The sequence below is a fragment of the Pezoporus occidentalis genome, unplaced genomic scaffold (assembly GCF_034315485.1).
Source record: "Pezoporus occidentalis ecotype Australia unplaced genomic scaffold, CSIRO_AGI_Poc_V1 ctg243, whole genome shotgun sequence".
In the NCBI taxonomy this organism is placed as follows: domain Eukaryota; kingdom Metazoa; phylum Chordata; class Aves; order Psittaciformes; family Psittacidae; genus Pezoporus; species Pezoporus occidentalis.
Genome location: NW_026914319.1, coordinates 732,100 through 750,557, shown reverse-complemented (window position 1 = coordinate 750,557; position 18,458 = coordinate 732,100). Strand labels below are relative to the sequence as shown.

The window sequence follows — 18,458 nt, the reverse complement described above, 5'->3', positions numbered from 1 at the left end:
GGCTGGCAGTAAGAGACAACATCTAATAACTTGGCTTTTTGGTTTTCTCTTCCTTTTTAGGAATTTCCATGGGATGCAGATCATGCTGCAGGACTGCGTTTGGGTAAAGGATGAGTTCTGCATTGCTCTCAGGAGTCTTCCAACACATTTTCTAAATTACCTTTTAATGGTGTTCTAAGTGAGCTTATGCGAAACCAATAGCATTGGATCATGAGTGAGGAAAAAAACTTCGGTGCATCCCAGAAAATGTTGTCTCCTTCAAGAAGTACTAGCAGCTGCTCCTCCAAGCAGGGAAGTCGACAGGTAATGCAAACCTTCTTAACCAAACTGAGAACATTACTAAGATTAGCTGTTACTTTTGCTCTTCAATATCAGTAGATCTCTTAAACTCTGTTTTTCTGTTGCTTGCTTATGTTATCACTTCTTTGTTTTCCTTACTCTTTTTTTCTTATTTCTTCTTATTTTGAGTCATATGCAGTAAACACACATTATTGAATAGCAGGCATTTGTAAAACTGAAATGCTAGCAGTGAATGTGAATTTCTATCATGTTGTATTTGTGGTGTCTTTATAGTGAAATATTGCTGCCATAGGTCTCAGATGCTGGAATTCTGTATCTTCCCTGTAAGATACCACTTTTGTGTCATTGTGTAATTGCTCTTCTTATTTCAAGTTTCTAGGGAAAGGGGTACATGCATGTGTGAAAACACATTTTTCTGAAACTTACCAGAGTTTTGAGAACAAAAAGGTGTTTGTGTATGTTTGTGTGTGATGGTTGTTGTAAAACTATACTTTTGAAAATAAGTGTGTGTCACATGATTCATCTGAATGCCTAATGCAAAGGGTGCTCTGTTGTTTGCAGAGGTGATGCTGTTCTTTAACCGTTATAGTTTTAAAAGACATGTCTATGAGTGTTTGCACCTGAATAGCATCACCTCTGTTTTTGCAGAGGTGATGCTATTCTTTAACCATTATAGTTTTAAAAGACATGTCTATGAGTGTTTGCACCTGGAGAGTGAGGCTGCTGAAGACAGCTTTTGTTTGTGGGCAAGAAATGTTGAACTGCAGCCATGCTGACAATTAAGCTTAAAAATGCTCAATCCATGCTTGCAAAATCATGAGCACTATGCTCAAGGTAAACTTTGATTTGTACCAATGCTGGCTTAGTGGAGCTCTTGAACCTGCACAGGTCAAAATTTTAATTGAAATTGAGCATCCCAAACCCCAGAAAGCTTTGGAGACCTCAGCTGTGTTTTGAAATAGCACTTGCTTTTCAGGGACTTGTGACTGTACGTGCAATTGGCGAGGCAGACAAATCTGAACAAGTGATGCATTTTGAAGTGCTGTGCCTGTAAGAAATGCTGTGCATTTCCAGGATACCAAGCAAAAAAATCCTTGCTGTCAGGGTGCCTTTTTTGTTTTCCTGAAACATTAATTTTTTATATCCTTGGTATGAGAGTACCTTTGAAAAGTGTAATTTAAAACATTTCATATTGTCTGTTTCAACAGTTCCTGTCTGTCAAGTGTTTATCATGTAGTATTTAAATAGTAAGATTTACATGAGCATGACTAAACCCATTGGTGTATTACACAGCCTGTATAAGCTACAATACATATGCAGAAGCAGTTTCTATTATATATACTATTATTAGTGGGTCCCATTTCTTATCCATTCTGTTTTCACCTGCTCTCTTTGGACAGAAGAAATAACTTAGGAGGGTTTAATGTCATCTTGTCAATCCCCAATTTTTCAGTCTTTGATCCTTTTACAAAAATGCAAGGTGTACCTGTCCAAGGTGAGAGATGCAACCTGGTGGTTTGTTTGTATTCCTGATGCATCTGTCCTTATTCATTGTAGTCAGGCAGATGGCAGATTGCCTCATACACCTGTCAGGTCAGGCTAAATGAAGGTATAAAGTAGGTTGTTTCCCAAGATATATTGAAGTGATAATATGGAACATTGTGATAAGTAACTCCATTTTGATCCTAGATATACTCCTCTGTGCTGCATGTGGAAAGATGGACATTTAGGTGTAGCAGAGCCAGTACTCTGCAATACTTATTGGCCTGGACACAGGAGTGCTTTGGGTGAGGAATGGAAATCTCCCTGTTGCTGTTCTCTAAAAGGCTCTGGTCTTGCAGATGATAAAGATTTTTACCTTTCTAGATAGACCCTCTCTAGTGTAGTAATCATATAGTAGTGTAGTGTAAATCATATAGTATAAGGTGTATTATAAAATCTAAATTGTTAGTCTGGGCAGTGAGGGTGTTACAACTTTCTTATGTCCTGTCTCTTTGCTCCCCCCTTCCCACAGATAATTTCTTGTCACAGCTGATGAAGTAGTTTTGTTTATATCATTAACTACTTCTTTTCTCACTCAGCCTCTTTATTGGTAAATTGGAGCTTCACGGTCTGTCCCAGCTAATACCCACCTATGCAGGGCTGACAAGGCTGAGTGATACTAATGTCTGAGAGTTATTTAATTTGCCCTTTTCATCTGTGTGTTAGTTGAAACGACAGCACTTCAGGTGTTCTATTAAGAAAACAGCAACAATCTGCCGTTTCCTAAAACTGTTAAAAATCCCCTAATCCAGAAAGTACCACAAGTGCAATATAGGCCTCCAGGAGCTTCCCCTTCCGTCAAAGTCCGTAGAAGAGTACAATATGGCATTGTTATTGGTATTTTATTAATAATATAATGAAAGTTTAAATAATTTTGCCTTATGATGTGCAGATTAGAGTGATGTGCTGTGATTTTGATACTCTTTGCTTCATCTTCCAGCTCCATGGAGAAATTCTTGCTCCTCCTTCAAACACTTGCACCTCTCTTGGCGACCTTCAGGGCTAGGCTCACTGCAGCTTAATGACAGATCTGCATTATGGGTGCTTTTCTCTGTGCTACTGGTCTGACACAGAAATTCTTTTAATCTGATTAAGAAGAAAGGCATTCTGAAAAATGCAGAGGGAAGACTGGGAGATTCTGGGAGTGGGGTGGGGTTGGTTGTCCCCAGAATAGTGGGATCTGCATGTTAAGCCTCTCGGATTTCTGAGGCACAGGCTGCTGCTGATACGAACTAGCTCTATATAGTAAGCGACCTGAGTTTGCATGTGGAACCACAGTAGTGTAAGGCTGCTGTGTCTGCTAAAATTCAGTTCCGTGCAGAAGATGGGAGAATGTGTTAGAAAAGAGTTGACTTCAGCAGGACTGCAGGACTTGGGGGGGGGGGGGGGGTGTCTCCTTCTTTTGCTACACTTGGTGCCCCCATTCTGCCAGATACATTTGCACTGTGAACTGAAAAGGTTAACAGTTAATCCTGTTCCACTAAATTCACCTTGAGGCCCCATAGCAGGTTAGAGGCTACTGCCACTTCCCACCTCCCTGCTCTTCTCTGTCCCTCCTTCAGTCATGGACAGGGATCTGTTGCATGAAGCCATAGCTCAAACTGTATTTTGTGAGGAAGGAAGGAAAGCTGGTGTTGATCTTTACATCGAAATTGACCTGTGATCAAAAGATGGTGGCAGTTATTTTTAAGTCTAATATGTTAAGTAACTCTTAAAATAGATTCAGTAGGGAAAAGGTTTATGTCTGGAGCGCCGCTTAAAAAAAACTGATGTTCTAAAAAAGAAAATTAAATCATTTCTGCCCATTTTATGAACTGTAACAAATGCTTTAGTTCCAGCTGATGCCAGCCCTTACCCTCCACAAAGCAGGTTTCTATTCTTGGCACTTTAAAATATTCTGTACAACTGACTGCATTTTACACTGGAAGAAAATCTGGCACTGTCATCTGTTTCGTTCAGGGAGTTGCAACAGCAAGCTTTGGTCTGAGAGCCATTCAAGCTCATTACTTCATTCTTTCTTTTGAAATAATTCACCTTGAGGAGCTATACAGTATAGAATAATGCAGAAAATGAAGAGGCTTTTGTATTATTAAACAAAGAAAATTACTACAGTTACATAATGACAGGCTTATCTCTGAAGACCAAAGTGTATGGGTCTTTTTAATTCAGCAAGAGGAGGTATAAGTCAATTAGCAACTACAGGGTGATTTTTTTCCGGTGCCGATCTGAAATGAACAACTTTGGACCTGAGAAAAGTTAAGAAGTGTGTGCTCATCCCTTGGCCTTGAGTGAAATTTTTGCCTGGGCAGCAAATGCAGTGTTGATCATCTTGGGCAGATACTGGCCCATAATGATACAGGATATTTTCTAGGGTTGTAACATTCAAACACGACCAATCAGGACATCAGAATTCTGTGTTAATGCCATTCAGCTGGGAGTTCTGGAGGGTTTTTTGGGGTGGTGGTTGTTTGAGTTTTTTTTAGTTTAGCACTGTGGTTTGGGGTGTCTTTTTCAGTTCCCTGTTTTGGGATAAGAATCAGCAGAATTGACAATAATCTGAAGGCTTTCAGTAAATCCTCGATCTCCAATTTCATAGAATCATAGAATAGTTAGGGTTGGAAAGGACCTTAAGATCATCTAGTTCCAACACCCCTGCCATGGGCAGGGACACCTCACACTAAACCATGTCACCCAAGGCTCTGTCCAGCCTGGCCTTGAACACCGCCGAGGGATGGAGCATTCACAACTTCCTTGGTCAACCCATTCCAGTGCCTCACCACCCTTACAGTAAAGAACTTCTTCCTTATATCCAATCTAACTTCCCCTATTTAAGTTTTAACACGTTATCCCTTGTCCTATCACTACAGTCCCTAGTGAAAGTCCCTCCCCAGCATCCTTATAGGCCCCCTTCAGATACTGGAAGGCTGCTATGAGGTCTCCACGCAGACTTTTCTTCTCCAGGCTGAACAGCCCCAACTTCCTCAGCCTGTCTTCCTATGGGAGGTGCTCCAGTCCCCTGATCATCCTCGTGGTCCTCCTCTGGACTTGTTCCAACAGTTCCAGGTCCTTTTTATGTTGAGGACACCAGAACTGCACACAATACTCCAAGTGAGGTCTCACAAGAGCAGAGTAGAGGGGCAGGATCACCTCCTTCGACCTGCTGGTCACGCTGCTTTTGATGCAGCCCAGGATACGGTTGGCTTTCTGGGCTGCAAGCGCACAATGAAGCTGGCTCATTTTCATTTTCTCATCGACCAACACCCCCAAGTCCTTCTCCTCTTCTCTGCCCAACCTGTAGCTGTGCCTGGGATTGCTCTGACCCAGGTGTAGGACCTTGCACTTGGCATGGTTAAACTTCATGAGGTTGGCATCAGCCCACCTCACAAGCGTGTCGAGGTCCCTCTGGATGGCATTCCTTCCCTCCAGGGTATCAACCGAACCACACAGCTTGGTGTCATCGGCAAACTTGCTGAGGGCGCACTCAATCCCATTGTCCATGTCAGCGACAAAGATGTTGAACAAGACCGGTCCCAACACTGATCCCTGAGGGACACCACTTGTTACTGGTCTCCAGCTGGACATTGAGCCATTGGACCACAACTCTTTGCATGCAGCCATCCAGCCAGCTCTTTACCCACCGAGTGGTCCACGTATCAAACTGATGTCTCTCCAATTTAGAGACAAGGAGACAGTGCTGAATGCTTTGCACAAGTCCAGGTAGATGACAGCAACTGCTCTACCCCTGTCCATCAGTTCTGTAGCCCCATCATAGAAGGCCACCAAATTGGTCAGGCAGGATTTCCCCTTAGTGAAGCCATGCTGGCTGTCACCAAGCACCTTGTTGTTTTCATGTGCCTTAGCATGCCTTCCAGGAGAATCTGCTCCAAGATTTTGCCAGGCACAGAGGTGAGACTGGCTGGTCTGTCATTTGCTGGGTCATCCATTTTCCCCTTCTTGAAAATGGGGGTTATGTTTCCCTTTTTCCAGTCATTGGGAGCTTCACCTGACTGCCATGATTTTTCAAATATAATGGACATTGGCTTAGCAACTTCATTCACCAGCTAAATTTGTTCTTCTGTTATTTCAAACAGATAAGAATAGGTGATAACCGATCAGCCTCATTCATTTGCCTTAATTTTAGAGAGTAAACACTTTTCTTTCACTTCTGCAGCTGCTCCCAGCAACAGCCAACTGATGCTTATTTCTCATTAAATGATGTGTCATATCTTGTTGCAAAACAAAATACTGATCAATACCCTGTAGGGTCTGGGTGAAGAGTAGACATACCCAAAAGCAGTCACAGCAGCAGTGTTTTGAAAAATGTGGAGTTTGGGGTTCAGGTGGAAAAGGCTGGGCTCTTCTGGACCGACATACATGGAAGAGGACCAGATGCTGTTAGCGCAGTGTTGCATCTCACAGCTGTTTATCCTCTGAGCTATTCCTTGCCCTTCCTTGGATAATATAGTTACTGAAATAATTTTGTGCTTTTAGAAGGATATGCTTTTAATTCAACAAAGCTGCCTTTACATAAAGCTTGCAATTGAAGCGTGAGTAGGAGACTTGCATTCACCACCTGAGATTTAGCAGGCCATTGCGCCTGCTTGATGGGAAGAAGTGCTACCACTTTAGCTTTCCTTCCTGTTTTCACACTTTTTAGTTGTGAAGGCACATTCTTGGCCACCTCACTGACCTGAAGAACAGTGAGAAATGTGGGTTTCCTGCAGGAACGTGGGACACACCTTGTGTCTGGACTGCAAGAGAAGCCCAGACAAAAGTGGAGTTGCAATGCAGGCCAGGATATGCTCCTTATTTTAAAGTCTGACTAAAACTATTGACACCGTGTATATTCCAGGTAGATGTAATTGGTTGAGCTGTTTCTGAGCTGCTTCCTTTCTCTTTATCTCATGTGCACAATGCAGCATGGTCTGTCTCACTTCAGGAGTCCCTTTCTTTCTAACTCGTTCTTAAAGAAAGATGAATCTGGATTCTTGTGTTTGACTTGATTGTGGTCAAATTTCTGCTTGTCTCCAGCAAGCAGACCACTCTATCAACCATATACTGTGTTTAAGCTTAACAAAGTCTTTTGAGAACTTGATATGAAGTTTAAGAAAGTTGTTTCATTAGATATAATATTAGAATATGGAAAAGTATCTATTGTTCACTATTCTTGACTTAGATTAGTTCTCAGTGGAAAAGTTATGTGTTTGGGTACTGCAGTTTAATATATTTTGGTGAAGGCAAGGGAAATAGCTTGCTTGGTCATCAGGCAAAACAGCTTTTAAACTCTTCTGGCTAATTTAAAAAGAGGAATAAAAACATAAATGCAACATTTTTCTTAATCTTGTAGGTACTCCTGTTAGTTCTTGATGAGAATTCTCTCTCACTAGTTCCATCAGGTTTCCTGCTTTTTAGAATGTTTAACTTTATCCAAGTCCATAATTTGAAGTCATCTAATGTCAAGATTACTTTTTATATTGGCTCATTTAATAGATTATGTTTTCTGAAGAGATGAGCTTTTATCCACATGGGGACAGTTAAGCAGGAGTAAGCTCAGCTATTACTAAAGTTAATGTAAATTGTAGCATTATAGTTTATTTCATTATGTTTAAAGAGGCTCTCTGTCATAATGACAGTCTCAGCCCTTGTGATTACGTAAGGGTTAGTAAATAGTATTTAACAGGGAAAAGAAATAGAAGACCACTGCAGAAACTATTTAGTGGTCTAATATTTACATAAAGAATATGGAGTGTGGCTTCTGATTTTCAACAGGAAAAACATGATTTCAGTAATGTTGGTTAGAAATAAGGGTATCTGAGTAGCTGTGAAAATATCTCTCAAACTTGAGGGAGTTACAAAACCGAGAAGGATAAAACCCAAGCTTGTAGGGGCAGAATTTGTGTGTTGTGATAACAATTTCAGTTAGGACAACCACAGAGTTGACTTACCTTCAGGTAGTAGAACATCACTGGGTGGTGTGTAGGATGTTGAGTGATAGGAGCTGCTTAGCCCCACATTTCCACCAGTGGTGTGTGGTGAACTCAAGCCTGGGTAGCAGAGCAGCTTTCTAGTTTGTTCTATAAAGTGCAGTGCAAGGGAAAAGAATAATTAAATAGTGGAGTGCCACCAGTAATGTGGTGAAATAAGAGGTCACATTCTTTAAGCTGTTTAATGAATGTATTTTTGAAGATGGTTTGCCGTTATGCCTTGTTAATGTAATGAGCATATCACCTGATGTAATTTTTTCTAGGTTTCTAGGGATGAATGTTAAGGACTCTGGAGATGAATAAATGAGCACAACTAGCACTCTTGCTGGTTCTTGTTTCATTTTTGTTTGAAGGGTTTTCTGTCAGGCAATTTCTTTTTGAGAATAGTTCCCTATGTATCTTACAGAGAGGACAACAAGTACCTACCTGGTATAATTTTGTTTTCCCAAAAATGTTTCATACTTGTCCTTTTTTGTCATTAAATGCTGTATGTTAAAGTATTCTGTCTTTTTCAAATATACAGTGGTTCTGGCACATGACATTTCCTGTCCGTTGTCCACAGTTGTAGATTTGTTAAATCCTATGGTAGCTAGCAATAAATAATTCATGAGATCTCTGATCAGAATTCTTGAAACTCAGGTCACATTATCATTAGCAGTCCTTCCATAAATAAGAACTGTAAAAATACTATGACATTCATTCTCTTCTCTGTTATGTTGCTGCAGGGTCTTTCATTTAAGAGCTCCTCATGGCAAAAAGAGAGATTAATTAGAGGTGTATCTGATGCAGGGTGGTTTGTATTTTTCTTGTACTCTTCCTTTATGTCATGTCCTTATAAGTACTTGAGTTACTTCCCTAGGTTTTTTTATATGTTTTTATTTAATGTAGTTATTTTTACTTTAGGGAGGCTGCAATTCACACCAAACACAAAACCTTGAGCTGATGAATATAGACTAAGGAGTTTTGTAGAAAAGGTCTTAACTTCCAGCGTCTCTTATTTCTGCTTCGTAACTTACAAAACACGTCCTTTTTGCATAGGCTGCTTGCAGAATGGTTTTTATGCTAAATGGTAACTAGGCTGTGGCTATACACTGTGTGTATAGAAAAATATACATACAAAATTCTGGTAAGCACATACATTCAGTGAAGCATGGTGCCATATAAACAGTGTTTAGTTTGGTTCGTCTCATTTCTATCAAAGGAAAAGAATCTTGTCTCTGGGAAGATACATAAAAAAGTATAAAGAGAAATCTAAGGTTAGATTTCAGCATAATTTATTTTATTTTAATTTTATTTATGGCCTTTTTCCTCTTGAATCTCTCTTAACAATTCTGTTCTTTGGAAGAAATACGATCTACATCTGGATTTTCTGTTTAAGCAGGACAGCTGGGAGATTGTAGAAGGGCTCCGGGGAGGAATGAATTATACCCAGGAGCCACAGAAGCAGGAGGGCTGCTTGCTGAAAAAGAGGAAATGGCCTTTGAAGGGCTGGCACAAGGTAGGAAAGGAATGTGTATCTGTAAGCCTGATGCCGTGAGAGTGGGACTTACTTGGTATGGTTTTGTGGCAGAAGGATTACTGAAGAGCAGAGAAAGTGTTCTCCAAAGAAATGGGGGGGGGTGGGGGGGTGTTGAAGGTGTGATGGGTTTTTGTTTGGTGTTTTTTAGGGTGTCTTGATTAGTTGGTTTTGATTCTCTGCATTTCTGTTTACAGAGATACTTCTTCTTGGACAGAGGGATTTTGAAGTATTCTAAATGCCAAGCTGATGTAAGTGATCCTAACCTTTTAAGGCTGTTATAAAGTAAAATCACTGTTTTATCCAAAATAACAGTAATTCCATATTGATGGCAATAGGAAATAGAGTTTCAGCAGTTCTAAACAGTAGGCCGAAGGGGGGAAAATGACAGTTTCAGCAGGTAATATCTGTCTTTTTGCTTCATTCTGGAGTGACTGTATTCTTCTTACTTTTTTTGCAGATAGAGAGAGGGAAGCTTCATGGCTGTATTGATGTTGGACTTTCTGTCATGTCTGTAAAGAAATCAACAAAATGTATAGATTTGGATACAGAAGAGCAGATATACCATCTGAAGGTAGATCTTCATGATTGTTATAACCTTCCTCCCAAAATGGCAACATTAGCTCATTAGCTGTATATAGTGGAGGTCTGTTAGTTAAATTAAAAAACCCACTTTTTAGTCTCAGCAGGCTAGTTTACACTAGTTTGTAACATGAGAGGCCTTACTGTACTGTTCCAGAGTCAGTAACCCTGTTCTGAATAGAAACTTTGAAGATGCCTCATATTTGGCAGCACTCTTTTCACCCAGCACTTTTTTCAGCAAAAGCACTTGTTGCACAAATGCTTTTTTTTTACAGTACTTTTATCTTGCTCTTTGTCTTATCTATAGGAAGCATTTTTCACTGCCAAGTATGCGGCTTTATCTATCCTTGTGAAATAAATAGTTTTAAAATACATCACCAAAATCAAATTTCTACTTGTAGTTAGGTAAACCTTGACTAAACCTTAAAAATGGCAATTAAGAAATGACAAATTAAATGTTTTTTTTTTTAATTTATATTGGTTTTTTTTCCATCTACGAGTTGCTAAGTGTTGTGTTCTGCATTGGAAGTCGTAACTATACCAACTCAAGTTTCTCTTTTTGTTGACTTTATCCTGTGATTAATTTTCTGTCATGATTAAGGACATAAGTATGCATTTTAGTAGAAGCATCATTAGAAAAACTTTTCTGATATTCAGTAAAGGTCAGCCAGGGCAGCTGTCTAATGAGTACAAAATACCTTCGTTTCTTTGTTAGTGATTTTGCATGTGAATGCTATAAACCCTGCATTTTTGTGTAGGTGAAATCTCAGGAGCTGTTTGATGAATGGGTAGCAAAACTTCGTCATCACAGGATGTACCGTCAGAACGAAATCTCCATGTTTCCTCATGATGTCAATAATCTCTTCTTCCCTGTGTCTACTACTACGGACTCTGTCCCTGGTTTCTGTGATTCTACCCCAGGTAGAAAGGTAATAGTTGTGATTTATAAATAAAGACCTTTCATCAGGGATTAAAGTTGGCTGATTCATATTTATTAAGTAAAGAGCATAATGAAGATTTGTGGTGGGGTTTAAGTTATGATCTGAAATGTCAAGAGCAAAATATTTCTTGATTTATTCCCAAGCCATTTCCTCTGTGGTGCTGTCAGATCTTATAATATTCTCTCATTGTTTAACACAGCAAATTGTATTTTCGTGATGATTTTTAAAACTGCATGTTGAGTTAGAATTCTCATAATTTTTGACATCATTCAGTATTTGTCCGATATGTGCTGGTGACTGTTACTCTGGGTCACAGGAGAGCATTCAGCTGATTTACTTTTTCTCCTTTTTTCATTTATCCTTTGGCTAGTGAAGTATCTCTTTCTGCATTAATGAATCTGACTACTGAGGGGTATATAGGAATTATCCAGGAGCCATCACATGTGGCCACTTTTAATATTTTTTCACTGAGGTAAAAGCATTATTCAGACCAATCCAAGGACCATGTTGTAGGTGGGTATGGGATCTGGATGGGTCTGGCTGACAAAGTACTCTTCAGGTAGAGTCTGTGACTAAGATTCACGAATGACCTGACAAATGCTCAGTCCAAAACTGACCTCTCTGATGCAGTCTTGTGGAAGAGTGAAAGAGATCTGTGCCTGAATACAGCTTCTGTGCCTTCAGGAGTCTGGACATTGATATTCACCCAAAGAAGCTCTTCTGCTCCAGTTTAGATTCAGTGATCTCTTTTGAGAATAATGGTGGTTTTTTTAGCGATACTGTGTTACTATAACTGTAATGACTGTTTCTGTCAGCTCTAGAGTGGCTCCGAAGCAATTGCCTCTTTGTTATCCACTTATCTTAAGGTTTCCTTTTCCCTGAGTATATTGCTGAATGATCTGAGTGGGCTTCAGTGGGCTTCACTTCCAAAGTTCGTAACTTTGGTAGTGTTATCCTGTAACCGTCCATAAGTCTTACCAAACACAAACGTGCCTGAAAAGCTTTTGGCTATTGCTCTAGAGGGAAGGGATCTGTTTGAGTGGGCAGCTGAAAGAACAGCAACTCACCCTGAGGTAATGGGGCTATTCTGCAAAGGGCTGTCTGCGTGCTTTCTGTGGTGCCAGCACCTCTGTGCCTCTGACAGCCTGCTCTCTCCTGAGGCTGTCCCCAGAAGGAAATGGTAAACCGCCTGTGACCTTTCAGTCCTTTTCTCCCAAAAGGCAGCAGGGATAGAAGGGGAGAAGAATATTGAGGGCAAAAGTGAAACTTTGCAAAATCCGTGATATATCTATGCCTGTGCTCTCCAGAAAATGAAGGAAAAAAAAAAGGAAAAGGAAATAAATAAAAATAAAGAATCCATGTGATCCATATCTAAAATCTGTGCTCAATGTCAGGAAACGAACCATTTCTTCTTTGGCATGAAATTCACTTCTAATTTATTAACCCAGATTTGCACTGCAAAGAAGCCTTACTTATTTTCATGTGAAAAATAGAAGGGGATAGTTCTTAAGCTGCAGTTAATCACCTTAGCTCTGCTGAAGCTAAATGGTAGTTTGCCAATTTACACCAGCCCTAGCTTGATGTTAGTTGCATCAATCCAGCAGTTAGGTGATTTTAAGAAAAATATGTAGAGTGAATTTGGCATTGCATCTTATTTGCTTTTAGAAACATCTGATCAGTTTTCACATCTGGTTTTTATTGCTGTTGGCAGGTAGGTGTATGTATCCACATATGTACATGTGGAATTCTTGGATTCTAAAGCTTAGCCTTGCTGATCAAAAGCAAAACTATGCTAACTGGAGCTACACACACTCTCCTGCCTGTTTCTTGGCAAAGCCTACTTCCTTCTTCCTTCCTGCTCATCCCCCTCATGTATATGAGTACTGGAGAAGTTGGCTATATGGGATAGATTTCTGAAGAGAGAAACATGGGATTTTTTCACAAAATGCCAGTACAATTGCTCATCTTTAAATTCAGCTTACTTGTGCTTTCGAAGGCACTAGGGTTACTATTTGAGAGTACATATATAGATGACTAAAGCTCATACAGCTTTATGTAGGAATGAAAAGCTAATCTACACATTAGTTTAAAAATAGTTTAAAAATAAATATGCTTATTGCTGCTTACTACTCTTGCATGCTGACTATATAAATTGACACAGGACTGAATGACATCATGTGGACAGTGCACTTTATTTGATTCTGTGTGGATAAGTTTGAAAATGATTACTGAGATATTGTAAAAAGGTAGTATTTACCGGGATGAGGTGTGTGGTCACACATGTATTAAGGCCTGTCAAGCCAAATCCATGCTAAAGTCATACAACCTTGAGGGAGTGATATTTTAAAATAACATCTGTTAGATCTTGTTTCTTCACGGAAAAACGGCTTCAACAAATATGTATGTTACATTTAAGTTACTTTGGGGGCTTCTTTGGGGAGCTTGGAGTAGGAACAGAATGTCCAACTGGTCCTGTTCAGATATGGTGCTTTAACTGTGTTAAGTTGACTTAACTCATGCAGAACTTTGCCTTTCCTCAAAATCTGGCTTTCTGAAAATTATGGTTCCTTTACTGCTTGTGGACAGCAGTTACGTTAGGTATCCCGACATTATGCTCAACAACTGCACACCTAGTCTAGCTCATACACTTTTTTGCCTCCATGTTGTTGATTCCTTCAGCCCTGATCACGGACTTCCACTGTTGGTTGTTGAAATCTATGCATATAACATTAAAATACCAGGTTTTAATAATTCATTTGTTCTTTGGAACAGGCAGGCAGCTTGACCAAACAGAATTCATTGTCAGCCGGAGGTAACTTGTCATTTTCCTTTTCAAGTAATGAGTCCAGGATTTCGTCTTGGCTACAGTCTTCTGAAGACATGGACAAATGCTCAAGAGGTAATGATAATTTGAAGAAAATTGAAAGTAGCCTAAGATTTCCCCTAGTTTCTCTTGACAATGAGAGTACTACACCGTTAAGTGGTCATTAGAGTTTTTTATGAAGCTGGTGGGAGGAAAGGGGTGGTTGTTGGTTAACTAACTACTCATCTTCAAAAGGACTAGTGAATTTGAATGTGGGGGTATCAATTGTGGGCACCTCTTCAATGAACCAATATATTTTAGTACATTTCCTTTTATAGACAAACATCACCTTCAGTAGTAAGATTTGAACTTTCTTAAGCAGTGTATTCAAAAAAAGGAAGCATCCAAAAAAATTGACAAAGCACTAAATCTTTGTACTTGAAAGTCACCTTCTGCTTTCATGCTTTCTTAAGAGCATGAAGATCTTTCTCATGTTGGTAGTGTCTGTGTGACAGACACTGTGTGACAGTTCTAACTACCAGTGGGCTTCAGCTCTAATACAGGGGTGCCTCATCTAGGATCTGAATGTACAATTCAGTCTTGATGCTTATGGCATTGTTATCCTCACCATGAGGAGCTCTGACTAGTCCCAAACTGCAGTAATTATCACATTATTCACATTTTTCTGCAACCAACTGGGACAAAGTATCATGGTCATTATACACACCATATAGATGCATTTAAATATACTGAACTTGAAGGTAGAATACAAGTGTTTTAGCCAGTTGTCTCAGAATGAGCTTTTAGTCAATGAATAACTTAACCTAGTTACAATCAAAATTAACCTACAAAGAAAAAAACTTTCCCCGTGTCTGTTACTTTAGGGCAACTGAAAATATTCTCTTGTTCAAAACAGAGCTCTCCAACTGTCACACATACTTACTGGAAATGAACCAGCTGTTACAGAGCATGGATGTTCTTCACAGGACATACTCAGCGCCTGCTATAAATGCTATGCAGGTTTGTTGTTTAAAAAACAAAACCAAAAAAAGTTTTCCCTTGCAATTCCGAACATCAACCCCAAATCCTAACGGATCAGAGTATTCTTAGCTCTGCTGATTTTATGTCAATCTGTATTATTTTTGTCCTGTGTGTTAAAAGGTTGGACCTTTTGAAAGCCCAAAGAAGGAAAAAAGGACACACAGGAGGTGGCGATCCAGAGTTGTTGGGAAAGAGCCTAAAGGAATGTTACAGGTAGACTCAGTCAGTGCCCATCTTTCTCTAAATCTTAGTTATTGATCACTTCTGGGTGTGACCAGTTTAGGAAATATGAATACTTTCTAAGTAGTGTCCTGTGCTACGTCATTTTAAGTGGTAATATATCAGACAAAACATGACTATGTTGTTACTGCTATCCGTAATAGGATTTGTGCTGTTACTTTCAGGATACTGGCCATGTTTTTTACTCATGTTTTCAACCTGCCTCCGATGTGGGGGGTTGTGGTGGTGTTTTGCTGTGGTTTTGGTTTGGTTGGTTGGGGCTTATCAGTACAGATTTTTGTAATTTCTCCAGGTAGATATGTACACATTTGCATCCAGAGATGAAGTGATTAGATACTTATAAGTGAGGAAAAATAATATAGCATATGCTACAGCTCTCAAAGAGCTTGTTTCTTGGAGTTTCGCTGAATTTCCGATTACAATATCTTGGGAAAAGTCGTATCTATGGTTTCATATGCCATGTACTTCCAAGACTATTGGTAGTTGACAGTTTTTCCATTTTGGTGCCTCCAGCATGTAATGCAGCTGGGTACAACCAAACTTTTGTTTATAGTTTGTAAAACCATCATGAATGGCTGTCCTCCTTACAGGTGCCTTCAGTATTTTCTGCCCCTATGAGACTGCATGCTTCCAATCCAAACTTATCTACAATAGATTTCGTAGAGGAGAAAAATTACTCCGATGGCTCTGAAACATCATCAGAATTTACTAAAATGCAAGAGGACTTATTTCATATTGCACATAAAGGTAAATGAAATTGTCTTTTGTGTGTGGCTGTATATTATCGTGATTTAAATAATGATGTGACTTCTGAGAATGTTTAGAAAGAGCAGAAAATGCCCTGCCTGCTTTTAATTCTCTTTAAACAGGAACTGCAGATGTTGAGCTCTTGAGTCATTTGAAAAAAGTATCTTAAACATCACTTAAAAAAAATTTCATTTAATGAAGGGCAGCACTTTCTTTGATGTGCTAAAGACCTAAATTGCCAAAAGGTAAAAATCCTAAACTTAATTGCTACAAACACAACAGCAGATTATACTCTTTTGTGCTTGCATGCATATGTGTGTATATGAGCACATGTATGTTTCTATACTTGGTGTGCTTCACTGTATTTCAGTTAACATTTGTTGGTGATGCAAGGGTTGCTATGGTAGTAACCTATTTTTAGTGAATACAGAAGAGAATACCCTGTAAAGCAGCCAGAGGGGCAGCTGGACTAGAAATGTTTCTTCTCTCCAAATTATTTTTCATTAGCAGTGCTTTGCTCCATCACCCTCACACCAGAAATATTTTAATAGTTTTAAGTGATCTTGGTGGGAAAGGCATTTGAGCATTTATATCTGAAAGGCTTCTGGAAGTACTGGCTTTGTCCCCTTTTGCACAACATAATGGTTGATGTTATCAATAGGCATTCTTTGCTTGTTGTCCCCCCTGGTGCTAATGTATCTTGATTCCATTACATAAGGAATGTATCAGAGTCGTAAACTTCATAAAGTCAGTTATAGTCAAAACTGGTGTATGTTTTCCAAAAAGAGAAAAGAAGTGGGAGTAGGGCACAGTTGGACAAGTTGCTGTTAAGCAGAGCAAAGAAATCACCTGCTCAGGATGATCTCACCTGAAATGTCCATGTCAGAAACTTTGGTTAGATTGACCCACACATCTGAGAGACAGTAGACTTGGTACTATTTAATACAGTGTCAATTTATTAAGAATACTAATAACTTTTTTCCAAAGTTGTTTTATATCACACACCTTCCAAAAAAGGGCAGTGATGAAAACTTTTGCTTTGGCTTTTGATAAAAATTAAATAAAATGTAACATTAGTACTTTAGTATGGAATAATTCTTGAAAAATCTAACTCAGTAAATGACAAATTACTAAATGACATTTAAGGTCATTGAAGATTCAGGTCATGTCATCCATATCTGAAAGGCTTACAATAGATTGTAGCGGATACATCTTCCTCCCCCCACATGTGATACTGTTAAAGAGTTCTCCAAGTAGGTTAAAGTTAGAGAATTAGCTTTAGTAATGATTCACAGTGTTGAAATATACCTTAAGAATATTTTCTTAGAAGAGGAAATTAGGTTACATCAAATACTTAATGAAGCATTGAGGATTCGCATTAACCCAGAGTGGATAATTAGAAAAGAGAGGTAAAAAAGATTTCTTGTTCTTTACCTTTTCCATGCATTCATGCTCAGATTTTATATCTCCATATCCCTGTAAATGGATACATTTTTGCACTGGCAGATTTTGTGACTGTATTGGAAGGCTTGATTAGGCCCTCGGAAATTCTCTGATTCCCCAGCTAGATGAATGTTGAAATCCTACATAAACAAATATCACTCCGATAAATTTTTATTCCTTGTGGTTAAACAGGAAATGTTTTAATTGTAAAAACAAAAGACAAACAACAAAAGAAAAAACCCTAAGGAAAGTGCATTCCCTTTTAAAAATCCAGTGATTTTTAAAATTGTATGGTCTGTTGTCTGATTTCAATGTTTCAGGCTGGTGATACTGGCTTAGGAAGGAGTAGAAATAGCAGTGTAATGTGCACAACATTCAGGATCTGACCCTTTGACTGACTAAATTATCTAACGAGCTGACATTTTTCTTATCCTCAAAAGAGAAAACAAAATGCAACACCACAGTTGATTTGCTTGTGGGGAAGCTACTAACCCCATAGCTGTGGCACAGTATGTGTTATAGATGCTTTTTGATATTATTTTCTATTTTACTTTTTTTCTTCCCTCTCTTCTCCCCCACTGGAGTTCTTAAAGGAGTATGGATTAGAGTCATGACCATCTGAAGGTGCAAGCTAATTGGGGAACAAAAGCAAGAGAGGAGCAGATGTGGTTTAGTTAGCTTTGTCACCATCTGTCACAAATAATCAGAGTAATTTTGACTGTGCCTAATATAGTCAACATGGTAGCATTCATCATAAACGTTTCTCCTACTAAAAAATCTACCCTATAACCTTCATTAATATTACTTGGTTTTAGTAACCCACTCTGGATCTCTCAATGTAAATTCTTGTTTCTGTCACCATAAATGGTGTTTCAGTGAAGTTTTATATAGTTGGTATGTGAACAAATGGTAGCTGGTTTTAACTCACTTTTAATGAAATGCTTCTAGTTTACTTCACCTTGAGGTCAGCTTTCAGCACTATATCTACAGAGAGGGAAAAGATGAAGCAGATGCTGGACCACGATGCATCCTCATCTCCATCTGCACAAATAGCTGGCTTGAAGAATGCCTTAACATCTGTAAGTGACATGCTGAAGTTCAGCAAGTTTCATGGTTGTCAGATACTGCTTCAAAATTTCACAATAGTTTGTTTCTTTAGTGTCTGTTCTGTGCTAGAATTTTCAGTATTGAATCATAGTATGTTATTATATATGGTATTTTTCAAAGACTCTTTCCTAAATATTAAAGGTATTGTGAAATCACTGAAGTTTGATAGATTAATTTTGGTATACAGTATAACATGTATCATTTAAAGTTAA

The 18,458-nt window shown here is 38.9% G+C and overlaps 1 protein-coding gene across 4 annotated transcripts in view; it reads left to right on the top strand.

Moving 5' to 3' along the window:
- Nucleotides 1–18,458, top strand: part of OSBPL3 (oxysterol binding protein like 3) — a 100,270-nt gene that overhangs the window by 60,726 nt on the left and 21,086 nt on the right. For all 4 annotated transcript variants that reach the window (XM_062622558.1, XM_062622559.1, XM_062622557.1 and 1 more), the window contains 10 exons: nt 61–303; nt 9,208–9,324; nt 9,540–9,593; nt 9,803–9,916; nt 10,683–10,853; nt 13,638–13,764; nt 14,585–14,688; nt 14,830–14,922; nt 15,540–15,696; nt 18,088–18,218. In XM_062622558.1, coding sequence (XP_062478542.1) covers nt 211–303; nt 9,208–9,324; nt 9,540–9,593; nt 9,803–9,916; nt 10,683–10,853; nt 13,638–13,764; nt 14,585–14,688; nt 14,830–14,922; nt 15,540–15,696; nt 18,088–18,218 — 1,161 coding nt within the window. In that variant the 5' untranslated portion in view covers nt 61–210. The remainder of the gene's footprint in view (nt 1–60; nt 304–9,207; nt 9,325–9,539; nt 9,594–9,802; nt 9,917–10,682; nt 10,854–13,637; nt 13,765–14,584; nt 14,689–14,829; nt 14,923–15,539; nt 15,697–18,087; nt 18,219–18,458) is intronic.